General features: G+C 40.7%; 1 protein-coding gene across 2 annotated transcripts in view; it reads right to left on the reverse strand.

The window, feature by feature from the left end:
* Positions 1-20469, reverse strand: part of lrrk1 (leucine-rich repeat kinase 1) — a 148275-nt gene that overhangs the window by 14211 nt on the left and 113595 nt on the right. For both annotated transcript variants that reach the window (XM_017699556.2, XM_017699557.2), the window contains 6 exons: positions 19571-19765; positions 18897-19048; positions 9338-9455; positions 8753-8869; positions 4820-5712; positions 1016-1117 (listed from right to left, as the gene is read on the reverse strand). In XM_017699556.2, coding sequence (XP_017555045.2) covers positions 1016-1117; positions 4820-5712; positions 8753-8869; positions 9338-9455; positions 18897-19048; positions 19571-19765 — 1577 coding nt within the window. The remainder of the gene's footprint in view (positions 1-1015; positions 1118-4819; positions 5713-8752; positions 8870-9337; positions 9456-18896; positions 19049-19570; positions 19766-20469) is intronic.

Below are 20469 nucleotides of genomic sequence, written 5' to 3' on the forward strand. Positions count from 1 at the left end.
TGTGAAAACAGATGGTGGTACCAGAAATAAGCAATCAGTGTTGCTGCAAGACACAGAAAAACACTTTGGAGTGATGCTGAAACCAAATACACGCCTGATGAATGAAAGATTTAAATGTTCTTCCTCTTCTAGATGATGTATGTTTATATTTTCAGGTAAAATGACTTGATTAAAAAAAAATGCATCATGAAGTTTGAGTTTTACGTTACATCCACATCTTCTTGGATGAGTTTACTGGGCTGGTTGACAGCAGAAAACTAGAGATCTGAGTGATTCATATAGACCTGGAGTTTCCCCATTGTCTGATTACACGAGTGCATATAAGTACGTTGATTGGATTACTGATAAAATCTGATTTTCTGCAGTTATCGGATTATTAAGTTCATGTAAACACACTCATTGAAATAAGCCGTTCTTGTAGCTCAGGTTATGTATATGAACTGTGTAGTAACTCTATAGGCTTCATTCACCAACCATTCTTAGGAAGAAATTTCAACCAACTTGCACAGTTTTTATGATGATTCTGACAATCACCAATGTTTTCTAATTTGGGATTTGTTCTTAGCACAAAGGTGTGACCAGTACTGAGGTCTAAGAACACATCATGAATCTGATGGAGACTTTTTCTTAGGGCCTTTCTCAAGAAACGATGTAAGAAAAACAAAGGAAGATATTGATAAATGAAGCCCAATGTTCATATACTAGAAAAATATTCTGGTATGCCACCTGTCTGTACTAAACATATATTGCTAACCCTCTAATGAGACACAATAAAAGACTGGCCTGCTTTATTCTGTTTGCTGGATGAGACCTTAACTGAATCAATCACACTCACAGACGTGAGACTTGGCCGGGACGCTCACAGCACACAATAAAACAGTGATGAGTTTAAGAGGTTATTTGCACGCTGTGAGCCTCAGTATTGTATAGCTCTAACATCTAGGGAGGCAGAGGGAGAAATACTTGGGGAAGGTTATGAGATTGTGTTAGTGTGTGGGATGGGTTGAACACTCACCCATACTGTTGAACTCCTGGAACGGTCAGCACAGCGATCACCCGCCCTCTTAGCAGCCCTGACTGTTCCTGTACCTCAATCACCATTATATCCCCTCCACGCCTGCAATAAACATTACAGTTATACCTCTGAGTTATTAGTAATTAATTTCTGATCACAGTATAATCACATATAGAGATTTAGAGCCCTGCACAAAAAGCAATATATTACAATACATGCTAGTTGTCTTTTGGAACATACTGATTACATTTAACAATTTCATAGAGGAGATCATTCAAAGTGTTATCTTTATATCTGCTTTCTTTTAACGAAGCAACATTTCCTTAACCTTTCCCACTGAAATGTTTTACGCAACCAGTGAAAACCTCTCAGCAGCAGATTTCAGCTCCAAAACAATACTTTCTAGTAATCCATGTAAATAACTATTTAGATGAATGGAGTTCATTGTTCAGGGACTCATAACTGTTGCTAACAATACAGAGGAAATTTCCTCACCAACTTATCCAGGGGAGTCGGAGAATACTGGGCATAACCCATTTCCAGAGCATATTTAAACAAAAAAAAAAATTCTCTATTCTATTTCAGGCAGCCGAGGCTGGGCTGAGAGCTCAAGAGACACCTGTTTAACCTGATTACTTTAAAACCCTGAGGATTACATAAGAAGGTTAACCTCGAGAAACTGCAATTATCAACAATAACAAAAGCACGTTTTCACATGTTCATGTAGATTTACATTAATTATTACTCACTATTAGCTCAATCAAACAAGCAGACTGTAAAATGTTTGTGTTTAAAAAAGTTACTAACTGGCTCCTTAAGTTAATACAACCCCGATTCCAATGAAGTTGGGACGTTGTGTAAAATATAAATAAAAACAGAATACGATGATTTGCAAATCCTTTTCAACTTATATTCAATTGAATACACTACAAAGACAAGATATTTAAGGTTCAAATGGATAAACTTTATTGTTTTTTGCAAATATTCACTCATTTTGAATTTGATGCCTGCAACATGTTCCAAAGAAGTTGGGACAGGGGCAACAAAAGACTGGGAAAGTTGAGGAACGCTCAAAAAACATCTGTTTGTTTAATTGGAAACAGGTGAGTGTCATGTTTGGGTATAAAGGGAGCATCCCTGAAAGGCTCAGTCATTCACAAGCAAGGATGGGGCGAGGTTCACCACTTTGTGAACAACTGCATGAACAAATATTCCAACAGTTTAAGAACAACATTTCTCAACATGCAACGGCAAGGAATTTAGGGGTTTCATCAGCTACAGTCCATAATATCATCAAAAGATTCAGAGAATCTGGAGAAATCTCTGCAAGTACGCGGCAAGTCAGAAAACCAACATTGATTGCCCGTGACCTTCGATCCCTCAGGCAGCACTGCATTAAAAACCCACATCATTCTGTAACGGATATTCCCACATGGGCTCAGGAACACTTCAAAAAACCACTGTCAGTGAACTCAGTTCGTCGCTCCATCTACAAGTGCAAGTTAAAACTCTGCCATGCAAAGCGAAGCCAGATATCAACAACACCCAGAAACGCCGCCGGCTTCTCTGGGCCCGAGCTCATCTGAGATGGACTGACGCAGAGTGGAAAAGTGTCCTGTGGTCTGACGAGTCAACATTTCAAATTGTTTCTGGAAATCATGGACGTCGTGTCCTCCGGGCCGAACAGGAAAAGGACTGTCCGGATTGTTATCAGCACAAAGTTCAAAAGCCAGCATCTCTGATGGTGTGGGGGGGTGTTAGTGCCCATGGCAGGGGTAACTGGCACATCTGTGAAGCCCCATTAATGCTGAAAGGTACATACAGGTTTTGGAGCAACATGTGCTGCCATCCAAACAACGTCTTTTTCAGGGACGTCCTGCTTATTTCAGCAAGACAATGCCAAGCCACATTCTGCACGTGTTACAACAGCGTGGCTTCATAGTAAAAGAGTGTGGGTACTAGACTGGCCTGCCTGCAGTCCAGACCGGTCTCCCATTGAAAATGTGTGGCGCATTATGAAGCACAAAATACGACAACGGAGACCCCGGACTGCTGAGCAGCTGAAGCTGTACATCAAGTAAGAATGGGAAAGAATTCCACCTACAAAGCTTCAACAATCAGTGTCCTCAGTTCCCAAATGCTTATTGAGTGATGTTAAAAGGAAAGGTGATGTAACACAGTGGTAAACACGCCCCTGTCCCAACTTCTTTGAAACGTGTTGCAGGCATCAAATTCAAAATGAGGGAATATTTGTAAAAAACAATTAAGTTTATCAGTTTGAAAAAAAAATCTTTGCTTCTTTACATTGAGAAACATTATTCTTACACCACCAGGTGTTTTTTTAGCATTACATAACTTTACCAGCCTTTTGTTGTCCCCATCCCCATTTTATGGAATGTGTTGTTGGCATCAATTTGAAAATGGCCATATATTAAAAAAAAAAATCCTTTTCAGTTTCAACATTTGATTTTTTGTCTTTGTACCATTTTCAGTATAATATAGGGTTTAAATGATTTGCATACCACCGCATTTTGTTTTCATTTACAATTTGCACAGTATCCCAATATTTTTGAAAATGGGGTTGTAGAAGAGGAGATATTTAATTTTTTCATTATTTTCCAGAAAGAAAACCCATCCTCATCTACCACAATTTGCCATTGACAAAAAAAAAAAAAAAAAAAAAAAAAGGGGAAAAACTGAAAGTGTGGATTCAAATATTCAATCCAATGTAAATGTAATTATTAATAACTATGTAATTAAATAACTTCACTTAAACAGTAGAGCAAAATGTTAAAGACTCATGCTAGCAGATACAGCAGTTACATGCAGCTGACTTAAAGCCTTCTTTTAAGGCTATTCTGAGATTGTTGTGAGATTCTTATTCGATTACTCAATTTCTTTTAAGATGTTTTTATTTATTTTAAGTGATAATATCAAGTGAAATTAATTTACTGCAGTGGCAGACAATTTAGCTTCTTTTAGGAAATAATACCGTTAACTTGAAAAAGTAGACATTATTACTTAAGGGGCAAATCTGGACGAAATAAAAGTTTAATCATGTTTACATCTGATGTAAACATGCTTACTCACACCATACAGCAGCGTTGCCAAGTCTCTAGAGTGAGAATTTTCAGACTAAAGACAACAAAACCTCCTTGTGATGTACCCTAAGGGTAGAAGGATCTTTTGAAATACAACAAGTGCTTTAGGGTAGATTCACAGGGGTGAGCTGTATGAAATGAAGAAGAAAACCGGAAAGCATACATTACTGCTAGAAATATGGATATCACATCTGTATTTATTGGCCTCTATATAAGTGCATTTCTTTATTGCCATTGTATAATATGTTATGCAGTGCATCCTGGGTATTGAATTGAGAGATTATTGATGAACGAGAACATGAACGTTACTGAAAATTGTGAATTCTGTCAAAATGATGACACTGAGGGATGTAATGCTGCACTACAGGATACTGTATAACATGACAAACAGCACATTAAATTCTAATTTAAAGTCAAAATTCAAATTTAAGTAAAAAAAGAACGTCTGAAAATAGGTTGAATATATCGGGTCATTATTGTATACTGAACCACTGACAGGACAGACTCACTGAGCACAGGCTGGACATTATATCTCATCACTATGCACTGAGCTTTGTTTATACATCCGTAATACTTTTGCTCATGTTTTTGCTCTCACATAAAAAATTCAGAAATATTGCCTACTTTCAGAATCTTTTCATGCAGACATAATTTTTTGCAGTTCACATTTAGTGTGAGGTGGTATCAGAGATGTTAGCGGTACCTGGGGACCCATATTGTGCCGCTGACTGGCACCACATTAAGGGCCTGGAGGTAGGGTAGAGTGCGGCTCTGTGGAGCTGGCTCTGCGCTCGCTGGAGGTGAAGGTTCAGATGAAACCTGCTCATCCTGAGCCCGATCTGCGTCCTCGCAGTCTGTGGAGAAAGGCATGCTGCTGGAGCTGGCCAGAGAGCTGAGGGCACCTGAGCTGGAAGCATCGATGTGGCTCAGGGCCAGCTGGTCCAACTGCTCTGAGCTAAAGCCTGAGGAGCTGATAGAGCAATAGTCCAGAGAGTCCTGCTGCCTGAGGATCTGAGTGCCAGCTTCTTTGCTGTGGATGACGGTCACTGTTACAGGCTCTGGATCAGGTGGGACTGGTTCCTCTTGCTCTGGAGGAACATCAGCACCTAAACCACCTCCTATAACAACCCTGGATGGAATCTGGATGGGGAAAACGTCCCGTAGTGGGTGCACGTCCCCGCAGTTGTAGCTGGCACAAAGCTGGTAGCTGGCAGCATGGTACATCAGCAAGGTGTTGGTGTGATCGTCCAGGCACCAGACGGCCTCGTCTCCACGGAAACTAGAGCTGGACGCCATGGAGATTACACTGGAGGGCGGGAGATATGGATCCAGACGGCGAATGGGTTGCAAGGAATGGCTGTCAATCACAAGCACACCTGGGCCATTAGTGTACCACATTTCCGAACCGGTCCGCACGGGCACAATGCCGTGGATGGGATACGGTCTCTGCCGGGGGTCCAAGTCCTCCAACCCAAACAGGGACTTGTTCAGAGTGTGCGAGCAGACGTAGGCTTCTCCTTCCACCGGCATGTCGTCTACCAGAGTGTACACAGCCACCAGGCCGTCTGCCATGCCAGCAAAAACCTTCGGAAGTGTCTGTGGATACAGAAAGGGATTGAGGACCTCACAACTGAGAGACACAAGACGATATTTACTTGCTTTCCAACAAATAAAATCTGGAACGAGCAGAAAAGCTTCTGAGCACTGCTTTTTTCATAATGCACTTGTTGAGATGTACACAAATAAAAAAATGAACAGGCTACTCTCCTCGTCACAAAGCACTTGCAAAGTGCCGAATCCAAGTAAACAAATGAAAAACAAATGAAACCCACGGAGAAAGCCTGTGTGCTGAAACGCATCTGTGTTTAATCTGTGAGTTTAATAAATACTTTGGCATTATATGAATGAATCTTTTCATTTGAGATGTAAACACAGTAATTCAGAGTAGTTTGATGCAATATCTCAGTCATCCGGCAGCATATTCATGATCACTTGCTGCAATAACTTTGTTATGGCTTATTTAGTGGAATGAATAGATAGACAGAAAGACAGATAGGTAGGTGGGTGGGTAGGCAGATCACTTTATTAATCCCAGAGATAAAGCCTTGTATTACAACAGCACAAGTACAGTATAGAGCAAAACGAGAACAAAAGTACTGTTGTGAGTTATTTCAATGTTTTATTGTCCATGTCTTCATAACAAGCATACAAATTCACTAACAATAGCTGATGTCTCAGTGGCTAGCTAGCTTAATTTCCTGTTCCACCTTAAACAGTAACCATTTAAGGTGGAAAGGGACATTTTAATATGAAGCTGGTGAGCAGCTGACTTCAGTATCATATCACTGAAGAATTAGGGGTGGGTGATAATAAATAATTATCACATCCTCCCTCTTTAAAGACATATGCTAGTAGCCTGATAATGAAGTAAATGTTATTATTTGAGGGTTGTCTCATTTCATAGGTACAGTTCCAAGGGACAAGGAGACAGTCTGACTGTTAGAGACCACTTTTTCCATTCAGGTACCAATATTGAAACCTTGGCCCAGTCCCATTTCTTAAAACTAAGAAATGGGACTGGGCCAAGGTTTCAATATTGGTACCTGAACAGAAAATGGTCTCTAACAGCCAGACTGCTCTCACCAAACGAGTGTTTTCCTCATCGACTCAAGTGTGGGAGTCATTCTCTAAACGCTACAAGAGCAGTATCCATTCTCTTCCTTCCTAAAACCGCCCTGAAACCACAAAGCATTTGCCATTGACCCCGACTGCACCAAAGCTGCGGGTGGAGGCCACATCAAAGTGTGCAGGGGGAGTGTAAGTGTGTGTTTGGAGAGGGATGAAGAGCGCTCTGTCATTGTTGTAGGAAGTGAGGGCCATCTGCCTCCACGAGCTGGAGTGCTAACACCTGGACTCAGGGCACTTCAAACAGGAGAAGGGTGCGGAGGGGAGAAAGGTGGGAAAACTGCTCTGTTGGGCATCGTATAGGCCCTCCTTCCCACAGTGTCTGAGTGAGGCGTGGGATGAGGCGAAGTTGGCTCGTGGCTAATGCTCACAGAAGGTGAGGAGTTTCAGTGGCTGGCATAAAGCTAACGGCAGCACAGGTGATGCTTATGCAAACAGTATTAATCGGTATATAAATATTGAGCCTTCATGCAAGCAGACGCTGTGTGAACTGGATTTAAAATACCACAGTAATAACTGGCCAGCATCAAATGAATCTGATTTTGTAGGCACTTTAACAGCAATAGTTTGGCCAAAAATCAACTTTGCACACTCATCCTTACCCTAAACGAAGACAGTCAGCTGAAACATGTTAAGTGTCTCAAGCTGGAGCTTTGTTTGTTTCACAACGGAGCTATGAGGCTAATGTAGATAATAAGTAATGGGATATTATAGTATTGTGCAAACCACATGAATCATCACACACTTGCGTCAAACTGTGTTGAGTCGCTCAGTAATCTCTTACAGACTTGGCTCTGTGGTTTCTGACACTGTATGACATAATAATATTATAATGAAAATAATAATAATAATAATAATAATAATGCTGGTATTTATGCAACACTTTTCATGTCGGTGGCAGCTCAAAGTGCTTTACAGACAGTAAACAAAGCTATACAAGAAATGAGACGTGTTGATTTAGAATCATATAAGAAAATGACAGATCAAATTAAAAGATAAATATCACAAGATGCAGAGTTTTAATTAAGCGCTACGTTAAACAGATGCGGCTTTCAATGCACTGAGCTTGACTGTCTAATAAAAGATGTAATTGACTTCCACAGTATAGAAGCAGAATAATTGAACGGGTCTGTCTCAGACACTGTAGGTGATGTAGGTGGTGCTTTAAGGTCATTTAGAGCCTTAAAAACTAGTATTAGTATTTAAAAATCTAGATAGCCAGTGCAGTTCCTTTCAAACGGAAGTGAAATGATCTCGGTGTTGTTTTTATTAGGATGTTGCCACATTTTGTATGAGTTGTAATGGATATGTTGTTTAGCAAATCCAGTAAGAAGATCATTACAGTGATCAACACTGTTTGTAACAAATGCATGAACAGGTTTCTCTGCATCGCTCTGAGATAGAAAAGGCTGAACTTTAGTGATATTTCTCAAATGACAGGAAGCTACTTTGGTGACTGCATTAGCCGTGTAGCTCCGGTAAAACTAAAGAAGCAAACATGCCATGGCTGATTAACTACATTTGGGGTAAGGGACAAACAGTATACATTACATTTTTGGCTGAATCATCACGTTCATGACTTAAAGAGATACTCTGGCTACAATGAACAACGTAGCCATTGCTACATCTGTTGTTGACATGCCTACTTGCCTGTTAAATCAGTGCACAGAAATCTCTGTGATTTCTGGGTTTAAAAAGTCAGAAAATTGTGTTGATGCACCTTGAAGGTGAAAGATTACAAGTGCTTTGGGGTGAATACCCAGCAGAGGGCTCATTATTATCTTATTAAGATTTAATACCTATAAGACTGCTCAAGGATCTGCGGGGATTCTGCGTAAAGCGTATACAAATACGGAAGTCAATTCCAACAGAACCCTCCCCCTCGTCCATTTCTAACTTTGTGACAGGAAACCAAGCGGAGAGTGAGCAGTGAACAGGCTTTGATACTGACCTCTGTTCTGGCTGGCAGCAGCGTGAGGCAGGTGACCACAGCCGGACAAGAGAGCAGTTTCTGCGGGTGGCTCAGGGGACACATCTCTTTCAGGCTGTAGATAAAGATCTCCTGCTCCTGAGAACAGCCACGAGAAAATCAACATTTATCACCGTATCAGGATCAAGACAGTTATCTCCATTCATTCTGCCGGCTCCTCTGCGGAGCACCAGGCCGGACGCATGTCCGAGCCGAGTAAAGAAAAGAAAAGTACTGCCAACTCAAGAAGAGAAATCCACGTGGCCTTGAAATCCAATCGTCTACTGAGAAGCCTGCACGATGGCACAGAGGCTAAATAAATCAATTCGAAATTTAAACAACAAAATAAAGTCGAACGTAATCTAAACAGAACATAAAATCTTTTTGTGGTTTTCTAAGAACAGTTAAATCCCACAGAATATGACTAGACAAAAAATGGGTTTAACTCAAACCACGTCTCAGCCTGTGCTGCTTAGCGGCGTTTCCATGGCAACATCCTGAAGTATACTAGCATACTGGGATTTGGCAAAGAGAACATCACAAAGACTACATTTCCCAGATGCCCACCTCAGTGGCAGTCCACAGGGTGTTGTCCATCTTGAGCTGGCAGGTGAGCTGTGTTCCTGGGCATGGCATTCGCTTCACCTCCACCTGGCCTTTGGCCACGTTTACCACCGTGTAGTTCCTATCATATACAAACACACACACAGGTATTCTTAGACTACTTGGCAAAGTTCAGTTAACAGAACTGACTTTTATTAATGAAATGTTCACTTTGTTTAAATTGTACTAAATTATTAAACTATAATAATAAATTCTAACATTTATTATTATTATAACATTTAAATTATATTTCAATTTAATTTTATTTAATTTTCCTTTTCTCGATTTAACTAATTTGTGTTATGCTGATAGGCTTACTATATTTACTTATTTACTTTATTTGTTTGATTGCTATTGCAGCTAAAAAGCAAATACAATTTACATAATAAAAGCCTCAAATAAAACCTAAGGAGCTACAGTGCACGATTCACACCACGTTGCATTCTGTGTTCCTGGGGAAAACATGAGAACTTCGGTGGCGCTAATAAGCTCGATTGTGAGGATGAAAGTGCCAGCAGCTGATTTATGACTTATTTCCTGTAGGATCATTTATTGTAGATTATAGTGCTATGAGCAACCGTGGTTATTTGTTTCTACAGTGAAAGAAAGGCAAATACATTTTGTTGATTTATGTAAGTCATTAATTCATTTATGAAATCTTGATTCATGACTTTAACTCTGAAGTCATTACTGGGCTACTGTGGGCAGATCTCTCTGTGTGGGGCAATTCTCTAAATGATTCACTCCATCACTACCCTAAACTCTGCTGTTCATTACTGTGTTGCTGAAATTTGAAATCCAATTACTGTATAAAAGGTGCATTGTCTTGGCAGTGATAGAGCAATTTTGTTTTCCCCAAGTTCACATAATCTAATTAGCACCGTCAAAACTTCACAGTCAACTCTCCTCAAAGGGTCTTAATGCGTTCACTTCTGTTAGTTATATAAAGGGACTGTTATCTTCATTTACTGTCATTTTCACTTGCATTTCCAGTATTCTATGACTAAAAACAGGTACATGTCCAGGAATGTCTGGCCGTATATTGAGGCCTGCCAGATATAATGTTTGATAAACCTGTCGGATATCAAGATGGCAATATGAGAAGCAATAAATTGCTTATAAAATAATGTGTCTCCATCCATGGCTGTATCTGACACAAATGCAGATCTCTTTAAACAAATGCAAAAGTACAAAAGCAGCATTTACTATTCTAAAAAACAAAAAAACAAAAAACAGAATACTAACTTTTAATAACTATTTTCATCAGAACTGCAAGCACATTTTTTGTGCACTGTGGCATTACCTCAACATCTTTTTCTATTAAGGCTACAAAAACAAACATATTCATTTTTTATATAGGCACACAAGAACAAACACTTTTTTTTTTAGTTTTTAAAAATTGTTGCAATTAGTTTAAAAAACTACAGTGTTCTTGCTTTTGGTTAAATGTAGTTGGCACCATGTTCTTAGTTGATTTGGGACTCTTATTCTGAGATACACTGAGGGTGTGAGGTAGCGAGCTTCAGTAGCCCAGCTGGCTAGCAGAAAAACGGTAGAGCCTGAGCTGATTTGTGTGCTGTATGTTTTCCTCTTTGCTGCATTCTGTCATTGCCGCTATTAAGATGTGTTTATCGCGATGACAATAAAAATACAATTTATCATGCAGCTCAATACTGATACTGATTTTTAAAGGACCTAAAAATTCTAATAATTGAGTTTGACATGGTGGAGCTTCACATGTCTGAGAGGAAGCGCATCCTAGCCTTCACCCTCTTAGCTTGGTAGCACTGTGTGATAGAGGGACACCAGGCTAGCAGGTGGGAATTCGACCAGCTAAATTTGGTCAGATTTTAACAGCTTTTATTAACTCGTTACCTAAAAAAAGGTCATTTCTTCTACTGAATCTGCTCTTCGCCATTAACAAAATCATTTCTTAATGCTGTCATTTCATTTATTTGGTATGTAAAAGCATGTAAAGCCAAGATGCATTTGACATTTGTTGCACTCAGTACCATTTAGAACAAGAAAACATATGAAAAAGAAACACATCATATTCATTTGATTCATTCAATCAATAATAAGCCTTTCCACAGTGATGTGAACTGTCTTCTGAATATGTGTGCAAGCTCACCCAGAAACTTTCGCAGAGCATCCAATAACAAAGGCAACACGGAGCTTCTTTCACACAGTGAGGGAAAACACAGGAGCACACAGACAGTTCCAATTCAAATCCACAAGCTGATCCAATTTACTGACCGATGCACAGTTAAAGGAGACAAACACAAAGACTGAATGTATCGACAATGAGAGGTTCGTTTGGTTCTGATGTTGCAGTCAAATGTTTATTGTCGAAAAGGGCGAATATGATCTTAAATGATATAAATATAAAGTAAGCCACTTATAAGTGACCCTATGGCCTTAACCTTAACTTTAAAACAAGTAAATAACATGAACTCTAACAATGTTGAATTCTTAAATACAGGTGTGCGAGGGAAGTTTTTTTCAGTCCCACTTCCACATGATTTAGTTCTGCTCCCGCCCGCTCCTGCAGAAAATCTGAATCATTTGTCCCACTCCCGCCCGCAACCAAAATGTTTTGTCCCGTTTCGTGTCCGTCAGACTGACAGCTCTGCTGTTTCTGTAAACCATGAGAATTTGTGTGTTGTTCACATGACTGGCTACTTTGCAACTCTTTAGAATTCATTAGACTTCATTCATTTTGTGTTACTGTTATCATTTTATATGATATATATGTTTATATATATGATGTAGTGATCAATCTACTTTATTTAGGCTATTCATAAATTTGCAGGATTTCTCATCATGTGTGCTTTGTCCCGCTCCTGCCTACAGTGGACTGGTTCCCTGCCAGCTCCCACGCACAACACTGAGAATTTGTCTAGCGCCGCAAGATATGGAATTCGTGGGAGTGCGGACCTCTACTCTCAGATGCATGGGAGTAAATTTGATTTAAAAATCTAATTTTTTTAAAAACATCAGTCAATTCCTTACATGTAGGTTCTTATATTGTTATTAAGAGAGCAAAACTGTGTCACTATATTCGTTTTTCATATTTCAATGTGATTTGAAAGCACCAGATTTCCTTGACATTATTCATTTAAAGTTTAAAGACAACTGGATCAATTGAAATGGTTCAAAATTATTTGTGCTAAAATGTTTATATCATTAAAGAAACACTACTGACACTTTGTCAGTAGGATTTCTGCTGATGATGATAAATCCATGGAACCTTAATAAGAGCTATAGAGGTGATGTGTAGGGTAGGGAACACAGTGTAAAGTTCTCACTCTCACTCGGTGCTAAAGGAAGACAACGGCCTCATTCTTCTGCTTTGGTTCCCAGGCCAATTGTGAATTACAGCACCCTCCACTGCGTCTAAGGCAGGTCCGTCTGGCGTGGTGACATGGCAATAGCAGTAATTGCAAACACCTGTGCTGCGAGATAAAAGCCGGGCATTCGGATCATGTCGAAATGTACTGGAGAAGCCCTCAAGCGGGCAACTCAGAAACGCAAACAAAGCAGCCGTTCCTCATTTCTTCAGGCCACTGCCATTTATCTTACAGGAACCAGCTCATGCATAATAATGAGTTCATATGCATGCTCATGAATATTAAAATATTGTTTTCCCTTTTTTTCTTCTTGGGAAATATCATTCAGCCTTCCAAGGGCAAGTGTAGTTCATGTCCTAATTTATTCACATTGAAACAGGTTAACGAGAGTGTAGTTTCGGCAAGCATCCGGTTTAAAAGCAGTAAAACATAACGAGCGAGAGGGCAAATCCACTGAATATTCTAACTGAAGGGTGTTTACTGTGAAGGTGGAGAAGGAAACGGAGCGCAGATGGATGTTGGTTAACATAAAGAAAGGGTGATCCAAGCAAACAAGGGAGAAGCAGAATCTAATTTTGCTACACGCTTTTCTGCATATATAGTTTTTTCTAAAAAGTAAACATCTAAACAGTCATTTTGAGCGGATGCATTCAAAATAACTGGGTGGGATCAAATTGCTTCCGAGGGGAGATTAAAATAGCAGGCAAAATGTCAGCATGTTTGAGAGTAATTAACTGCTCAGCAGAAATTGTTTCAGCTTTGTGCATAAGGTGAAGCTTGAACCTCTAAAGGAGAATTACATAAATCGCTGTTTGTGCAAATGTATGCGACCGTTCAAAAGTTTGGAATCACTTACCATTACATACATATAATGTGTAATATTACAAAATATTTCTTGAAGGAATTTTTTTGTCATTTAAATATTTTGTGAGCAAGAAGTAAATAAAATGATCAAAAAATATACTAGAATTCAATTCAATTCAACTTTGTCATTATACAGTACAGGGTATAAGTAAACACTATTGGGCTACTTTTCCAGCACAGTAATAAAAGATGCATAGTAAACAGTGCAAAGACAAAAGACAGTAAAAGACAAGACAACATGTGCAAAATCAGTGAGTACAAGTATCGAAAGTAGACAAAATGTGCATAGGCAGCGGTTATAACAGGTATACCGGACATATAGACAGGATGTGCATAGTCAGATATTCCAGTGTATCAGGTATATAGACAGAAATGTGCTGGTGAAATGCAGTACAGTACAGTAAATGCAGAAGTACTAGTGGTGCAAAAAGAGATGTAAACAGTGATCTGTTTATAAAGCGTACAGTGCAGGTAGAGAGTAGCAGCATAATGTTCAGGTAACATCTTAAATAAGGCTCAGTCAGAGACGAAATTCACAGCATACAGTCCTCTGATCTAGTGGAGCTCAGTGTGTGGTGTGCTGGGTGATCAGGCTGATCAGTAACAGACTGTAGTGTTGTTGTTAAGCTCAGGTTGATGCTGCCGGTGTGACCGGTTTGACAGCTCGGGGATAGAAACTGTTCTTGAACCTGGTGGTTCTGGCTTGGATGTTCCGGTACCTCTTTCCGGATGGCAGAGGTTGGAACAAGGGGTGGCTGGGATGTGTGGGGTCTGAGGATATGTTGATTGCTTTCCTCTCACATCGCTTGTCATATATGTCCTCTATGGGTGGGAGGAGAGCTGCGGTGATGTGTTGAGCAGTTTTGACCATCCTCTGCAGGGCCTTGCAGTGGTGGTGCTGCCGTACCAGATGGTGATGCAGCTGGTCAAGATGCTCTCCACTGTGGTTCTGTAGAAGTTGCAGAGGAGCTGTTGTGGCAGGTTGACTTTTTTAACCTTCTGAGGAAGTGAAGGCGTTGTTGGCCTTTGCTGATGATGTGGGATGTGTTGAGTGACCAAGTGAGATCCTCAGATATGTAGACACCAAGAAACTTGAAGCTGTTCACCCTTTCCACCATCGCCCCCTCGATGTTCAGTGGTGCATGCTCTCTACTTCCCCTCCTGAAGTCAACAATCAGTTCTTTGGTTTTGCTGACGTTGAGAGAGAGGTTGTTGGCGGCACACCACTTTGTGAGGAGCTTGACTTCTTTTCTGTACGGTCCTTCATTATTGTTGGTGATATTGCCTATAATTGTGGTGTCCTCTGCAAATTTAATGAAAGTATTGGAGCTGTGTTTTGAAGTGCAGTCATAGGTGTACAGTGTGTAGAGCATTGGTGAGAGGACACAGCCTTGTGTACAACCTGTGCTGAGTTTGAGGGAGGGGAAGGTGTGTTCACCCATGCTAACACACTGGGGTCTGAGCTTGGAGATGAGTCTGGAGGGGATGATGGTGTTAAAGGCAGAGCTGAAGTCGATGAACAGCATTCTTACATAGGTATTTGTTCCTTCCAGGTGGTTGAGTGCAGTGTGCATTGCCAGAGAGACTGCATCGTCAGTAGATCTGTTTGCCCGGGAGGCAAACTGTTGAGAGTCCAGGGTGCTGGGAAGACTCCTCTTTAAGTGAGTGATGATCAGTCTCTCAAAGCACTTCATGATTATGGGTGTGAGAGCAATGGGGCGGTAGTCGTTCATGCTTGAGATGGTGGTTTTCTTTAGGATGGGGATGATGGTTGTGGCTTTGCAGCAGACAGGAACAACAGACTGTGCCAGGGAAATGTTGAAAATGTCAGTGAATTTGGCAGCCAGCTGATTGGCATGTTTTCAGGACCTACCCTGGAATGCCATCAGGATCTGCTGCTTTCCGAGTAGAGACCCGTGTTAGTGCTCTCCTCACCTCTTCAGTAGTCAGTGTGAGTGGTGCAGTTGGGGGCTCCTCTGTGGAGAGGGGCAGGGAGACTGAGCAGTGGTCTCAAAGTGTACATAAAAGTTATTCAGTTCAGCAGGGAGGGAGGCATCTGTGATTAATTTAGCACTGTCTTTGCTCTTGTGGTCCGCAATTGCTTGAATCCCTTGCCACATCCGTCGGGGGTCCGAGTTAGTGTTGAAGTGGGCCACAATTTGTGTGCCGTACTTGTGCTTTGCAGCCCTGATGCCAGCCTTTAGGTTGTGTCTGGCAGCTTTGAGCTCCTTGCTGTTGCCAGATTTAAAGGCTGCATCACGCTCTTTCAGCAGACTGCGGACTTCACTGTTCCATTGGTTTGGAAGTGTGCGGATATGTCTAATTTGAGTCACGTCATCTACACACTTCTTGACTAATCCAGTGACAGATGTTGCATATTCATTTACATCAACCAGAGACTCTGTGGTTGCTGCAGTCTTGAACATGTCCCAGTCAGTACACTGAAAGCAGTCCTGTAAGACTGACTCCGCTCCGTCAGGCCACACATGCACTGCTCTCACTGTCGCTTTAACCCGTTTCGGGTTAAGCCGGTATGTAGGCTTCATCAGCAGAGATGTGATCACTCTTACCAAACAGAGGCAGCGGGTTGGTGCAGTATGCCTTCGTGTAGACGTCATCTAGTATGTTTTCTCCTCATATTGGTCAGGAGACGTGCTGATGGAGCTTGGAAAGCACTGTTCTGAGATCAGTTTGATTGACGTCCCCCACGATGATGAGTGTAGCTTCTGGGTGTCGAGACTGCTGCTTGCTGATAGCATTAGATAGTGTAGTTAGCGCTGGCTTAGCATAACTTTGCGGAGGAATATACGTGGCCACGGCGATAATCACATTAAATTCACGAGAGAGATTATAGGGTCTGCATCTCACCACCATGTACTCCAGTTCAGGTGAGCAGAAGTGCCCGACAACAGCTGAGTTGGTGCACCATCAGTCGCTCACATTGGTTTTCATTAATTTTTTGTTTGATCCTCTTTGTGAAGTATGATGAGTTCTGGATATTTATTTCATCATAACTTAATTCTTTATATTATATAGGTTTCTTAGTCTTATTACAATCTTTTATGGCTCAGTTCTTCATTCAGGACTAGGGGCATATATGATTAACCCATTAATAATTACCTGACAAATTTAGTACAAAACATAATTGAGTGTTTTTTCCCCCCTATCTGAATAGGTTCATCATCAAAGTTGAGCAACATTTTTGAGTAGTACACAAAGTTGTAAGAAAGGCCTTCTATGCAGGCTAAATAGGTCTTCTGAAAAATCAGACATGCTGCTGAAAACAGTGGCCACTTTTCAAGAGGACAGTAGCATAATTACACCAATGTGCCCCACTGAATGCAAACATCTGCTAATGATAAGGCCAACAACTGTTTTGTCATGTTCTCTGAGATGAAGTCAGATGTACAGCAGTGTGAGGAACTCACATGGGTGTGTATAGTTATAGAGAAGGATGCGGTGGATGGTAGAGGCTTTCAAGACCTGCTGAGCCAAAGCTAGACCTGGACAAGGTATTTTGGTTCATCTTGAGTTAGAAATGAATGTTAAATGTTACAATACAGAACTTTTAGTAGGCCATTATTGCCTATTTCAGTCATATTGTCAACTATGTTTGTGTTTGTTCCTATAATTATTTTATGTTTAAAACAGTTTTGGGCCTTTTACTGCATATACATGCTGATGCCTGGCCCCACCCATCAGTACTAAGATCCATGTTCAATAGAGGGAACAACACTCTTTACTATCTCTGCGCATTAACACAGAATTCAGTTGATGTGTGAGCTAATAAGTGTGTGTATGTTTTTAATGGGTCGCACCCTTCATTTTAGGCTTGATGGTTGACAATTAATTGTTGACTAATGACGATCAATTATTAGTCAAACCAAGTGGCCAAAATTTGCATCATTGTCTTGGACACATTGAAAGCTGGATTTTTAGCTAAATTTTAACCCAGATTTGCCCCTTTCAGCACATTTTCTCAATCTGAAGTGATCTTCAGAATCTTGACCAGAAGAGAAGAGATGATATGGTAGTGCAAGAGAAAAAACAACTGAATCTACGACATTCCGATCGAGCGCTGGAGTGATCAGAGGTCCTCTGATATTTTCAAACATGTTTTTTTTTTTTTTTTAACTCAACACATTTATGATTCCTGTAGTGTGAGATGCTTAGTGATGTAACTGTACGAGTGATTCAGACAACAACCAGTGAGAGAGCCAGAAAAGAGAGAGAAAAAGGGGAAGAGAAACATGCATGCTCTGGACCATGGAGAGGAGAGAGGAGCTGCTTGTTGAATTCAGAGTAAATAATCACAATTTTTACAATCTTTACAATTTCAAAGCCTGCAGCCAGTTTAAAGTAAAATATCTGTGAAATCTGCCTTTCAACCTCTTATTTCTCCCCAGGCCATATAAGCACAAGCGTTGATTGTACCATGTTAGATCTGGGATTTTGAGAGCTTTTCATAGCTGAAACTATTTGTATATTTAGTTATTTGTCATGTAACCTCTCCTGCCTTATTGTCTAGTGAACGATAATGATGAAATAACAAAAAGAATCTGTTAAACATGGACATTAAGTCTGTGCAACTCTGTTTTTTAAAACACAGTGTATGCACATCTTAATGCTGACTTTAGACGGTGGTACTATCTCTCTATCTATCTCTCTATCTATCTCTCTATCTATCTATCTATCTATCTATCTATCTATCTCTGCCTGTATGTCTATCTCTATCTGTCTATTTGTCTGTCTACCTGTCTGATTGGAAATGAATGATTAAGTGGTCACTAAGGTCTAACTCATCCTATAAGGAGCATCAGAAGAGAAAATGGATAATTTAGCTAGACAGATCATGATAACAGTGAGAGAAGAATAGAACAATAAATGCTGACATTTAAACAGCTGCTCCTAGCTTGTTAGTTTAGTCTGTTGGTTACAGAAATGTCAGCTTTGGGAAACTTGTTTGTTGTCATGGCAAAAAAAGTTGCATGAAATTTTCAGCAGCTTAACCTTTCTGCATTTTTATTTACAGCTTCCTAGCATCCTGCTATTTATCTGAAAGCTGTGAAGTTGTACAGGACTATCACATTAGAATCATTTTATACACTTGCCTGTGAATAAATAGTTTCTTCTTATTGAATTTATTCCAAATATTTGACCGGAAATTCCAAACTTTTGAACGTTAGTGTACATAAAGACAAACCTGGCAGGAGGACGAATAACAGTTGAACATTTGTGAAGGAAAATTCACACTTTCAAAAAAGAAATAAACACAAAAACAACAGCTGTTTGCAAACCCCCTCACTCACCTATCATCCTTGTCTCCATCCCAGAAGACAGCGCTGCAGCCCTGCAGGGGCGAGAGGAAGAGCTGGCTGTGCTGTTGGCAGGGCAGCAGGTACCTAAGACAGGGGAAAGTAGGGTCCTGCATCTGCCTCAGGAGCGGCAGGGCCAGCGGACGCTACAGACAAACACAGGAGCAGCACATGGTCATTCTCATAGCGTTTCAGAAATATGAGGGTCAGTCTGTACGGTCAGTCGGTCAGTCAACAGTGTGAACATATGCTAAACCAGCAGTGATGCACAATTGTACCATTTCAAATATGTTGTCCAGAACTTTTTCTGACAAGGCAGAATACACTTTGGACAATCCTGCAGCACTGTAACAACCATCATTCTTCAAACAACATTCAGTAATAACCATTTACAAAAAATAGCATCTTTAAAAAAACAGCTGACTGTGGTGAGCTATTCCAACACGCAGCACATTCTGAACCCTAAATACGTTTGGTCACAAAAGCCGTTATTGTCTGTTGTGAAGGCACCGCAAGCTCACATTTTACAGCAGAAACAGTCGAGCAGCAGTGCTGCTCTCCACCAGAACCTGGTAAATCTCTGGGTTCTTTTCTAAATATCAGTGAAGATGCTGTGACATATATTCTTTATAATGTACAGCAGGCCTATACAGTAAGATGTGTAGTACCTTCTCTGGTTTGGTGTCCCAGCACTCCTGCATTAGAACCTGCAGGCAGTGGAACTGCACCTCCTCTGGGTTCCCCAGAACAGGTCGCACTCCTTTAGAGAGCTTCTTAGCGATCTGCAGCTGGTGATGACCCAGAGCTGGCCTGCGGCCAGACAACAGCTCATACAGGACCATCCCATAGGAAAACATATCCACCTGGGAGACAGAGAGGACAGTGAGAGCGAGAGAGAGAGAGAGAGAGAGAGAGAGAGAGAGAGAGAGAGAGAGAGAGAGAGAGAGAGAGAGAGAGGAGCAAGAGAGACGGTGAGATAGAGAAGGGCGAGAGAGTGAGAACGAGGTGGAAGAGAGACAGAGGAGAGAGGGACAGAAGAGAAGGAGAAAGGAGAGAGAAGAGAGAGTAGCAAAATAGAAAGAAAGTGAAGAGAGAGAGATGAAAGAAAAAAACAAGAAAGAGGAGAGTGAGAAAGAGGAGAAAGCAGCATGAGAGAGAGAATGATTGAAGAGAGAGAGAGAGAGAGAGAGAGAGAGAGAGAGGGATAAACAGGAGATGAAAAAAGAGAAAGGGGACAGAGATAGAGTGAGAATGAGTAAGAAGGTAAGGAGAAAGGCAGAGTGAGAGATTTAAAGAGAAGAAGAAAGACAAAAGAGATAAAGAGTGGAAAAAAGAGTGAACAAAATACAGAAAGGAGAGATAAAGAGAGGAGAAACAAATAGACGGGGGGAGAAAGGAAGAGAGTGAAGGAGAGAAAAGAAGAGAGAGTCAAAGAGGAGAAAAAGAGATAGAGTGACAGAGACAGAAAGAAGAGAGAGAGAGAGAGAGAGATAGGAAGAGAGAGAGCAGACAGAGAACATGATTAAAGCCACAATTATTTCAGTAATTTGCCGCAACTTAAATTGCA

This window comes from Pygocentrus nattereri, chromosome 15, assembly GCF_015220715.1.
Source record: "Pygocentrus nattereri isolate fPygNat1 chromosome 15, fPygNat1.pri, whole genome shotgun sequence".
NCBI lineage: Eukaryota > Metazoa > Chordata > Actinopteri > Characiformes > Serrasalmidae > Pygocentrus > Pygocentrus nattereri.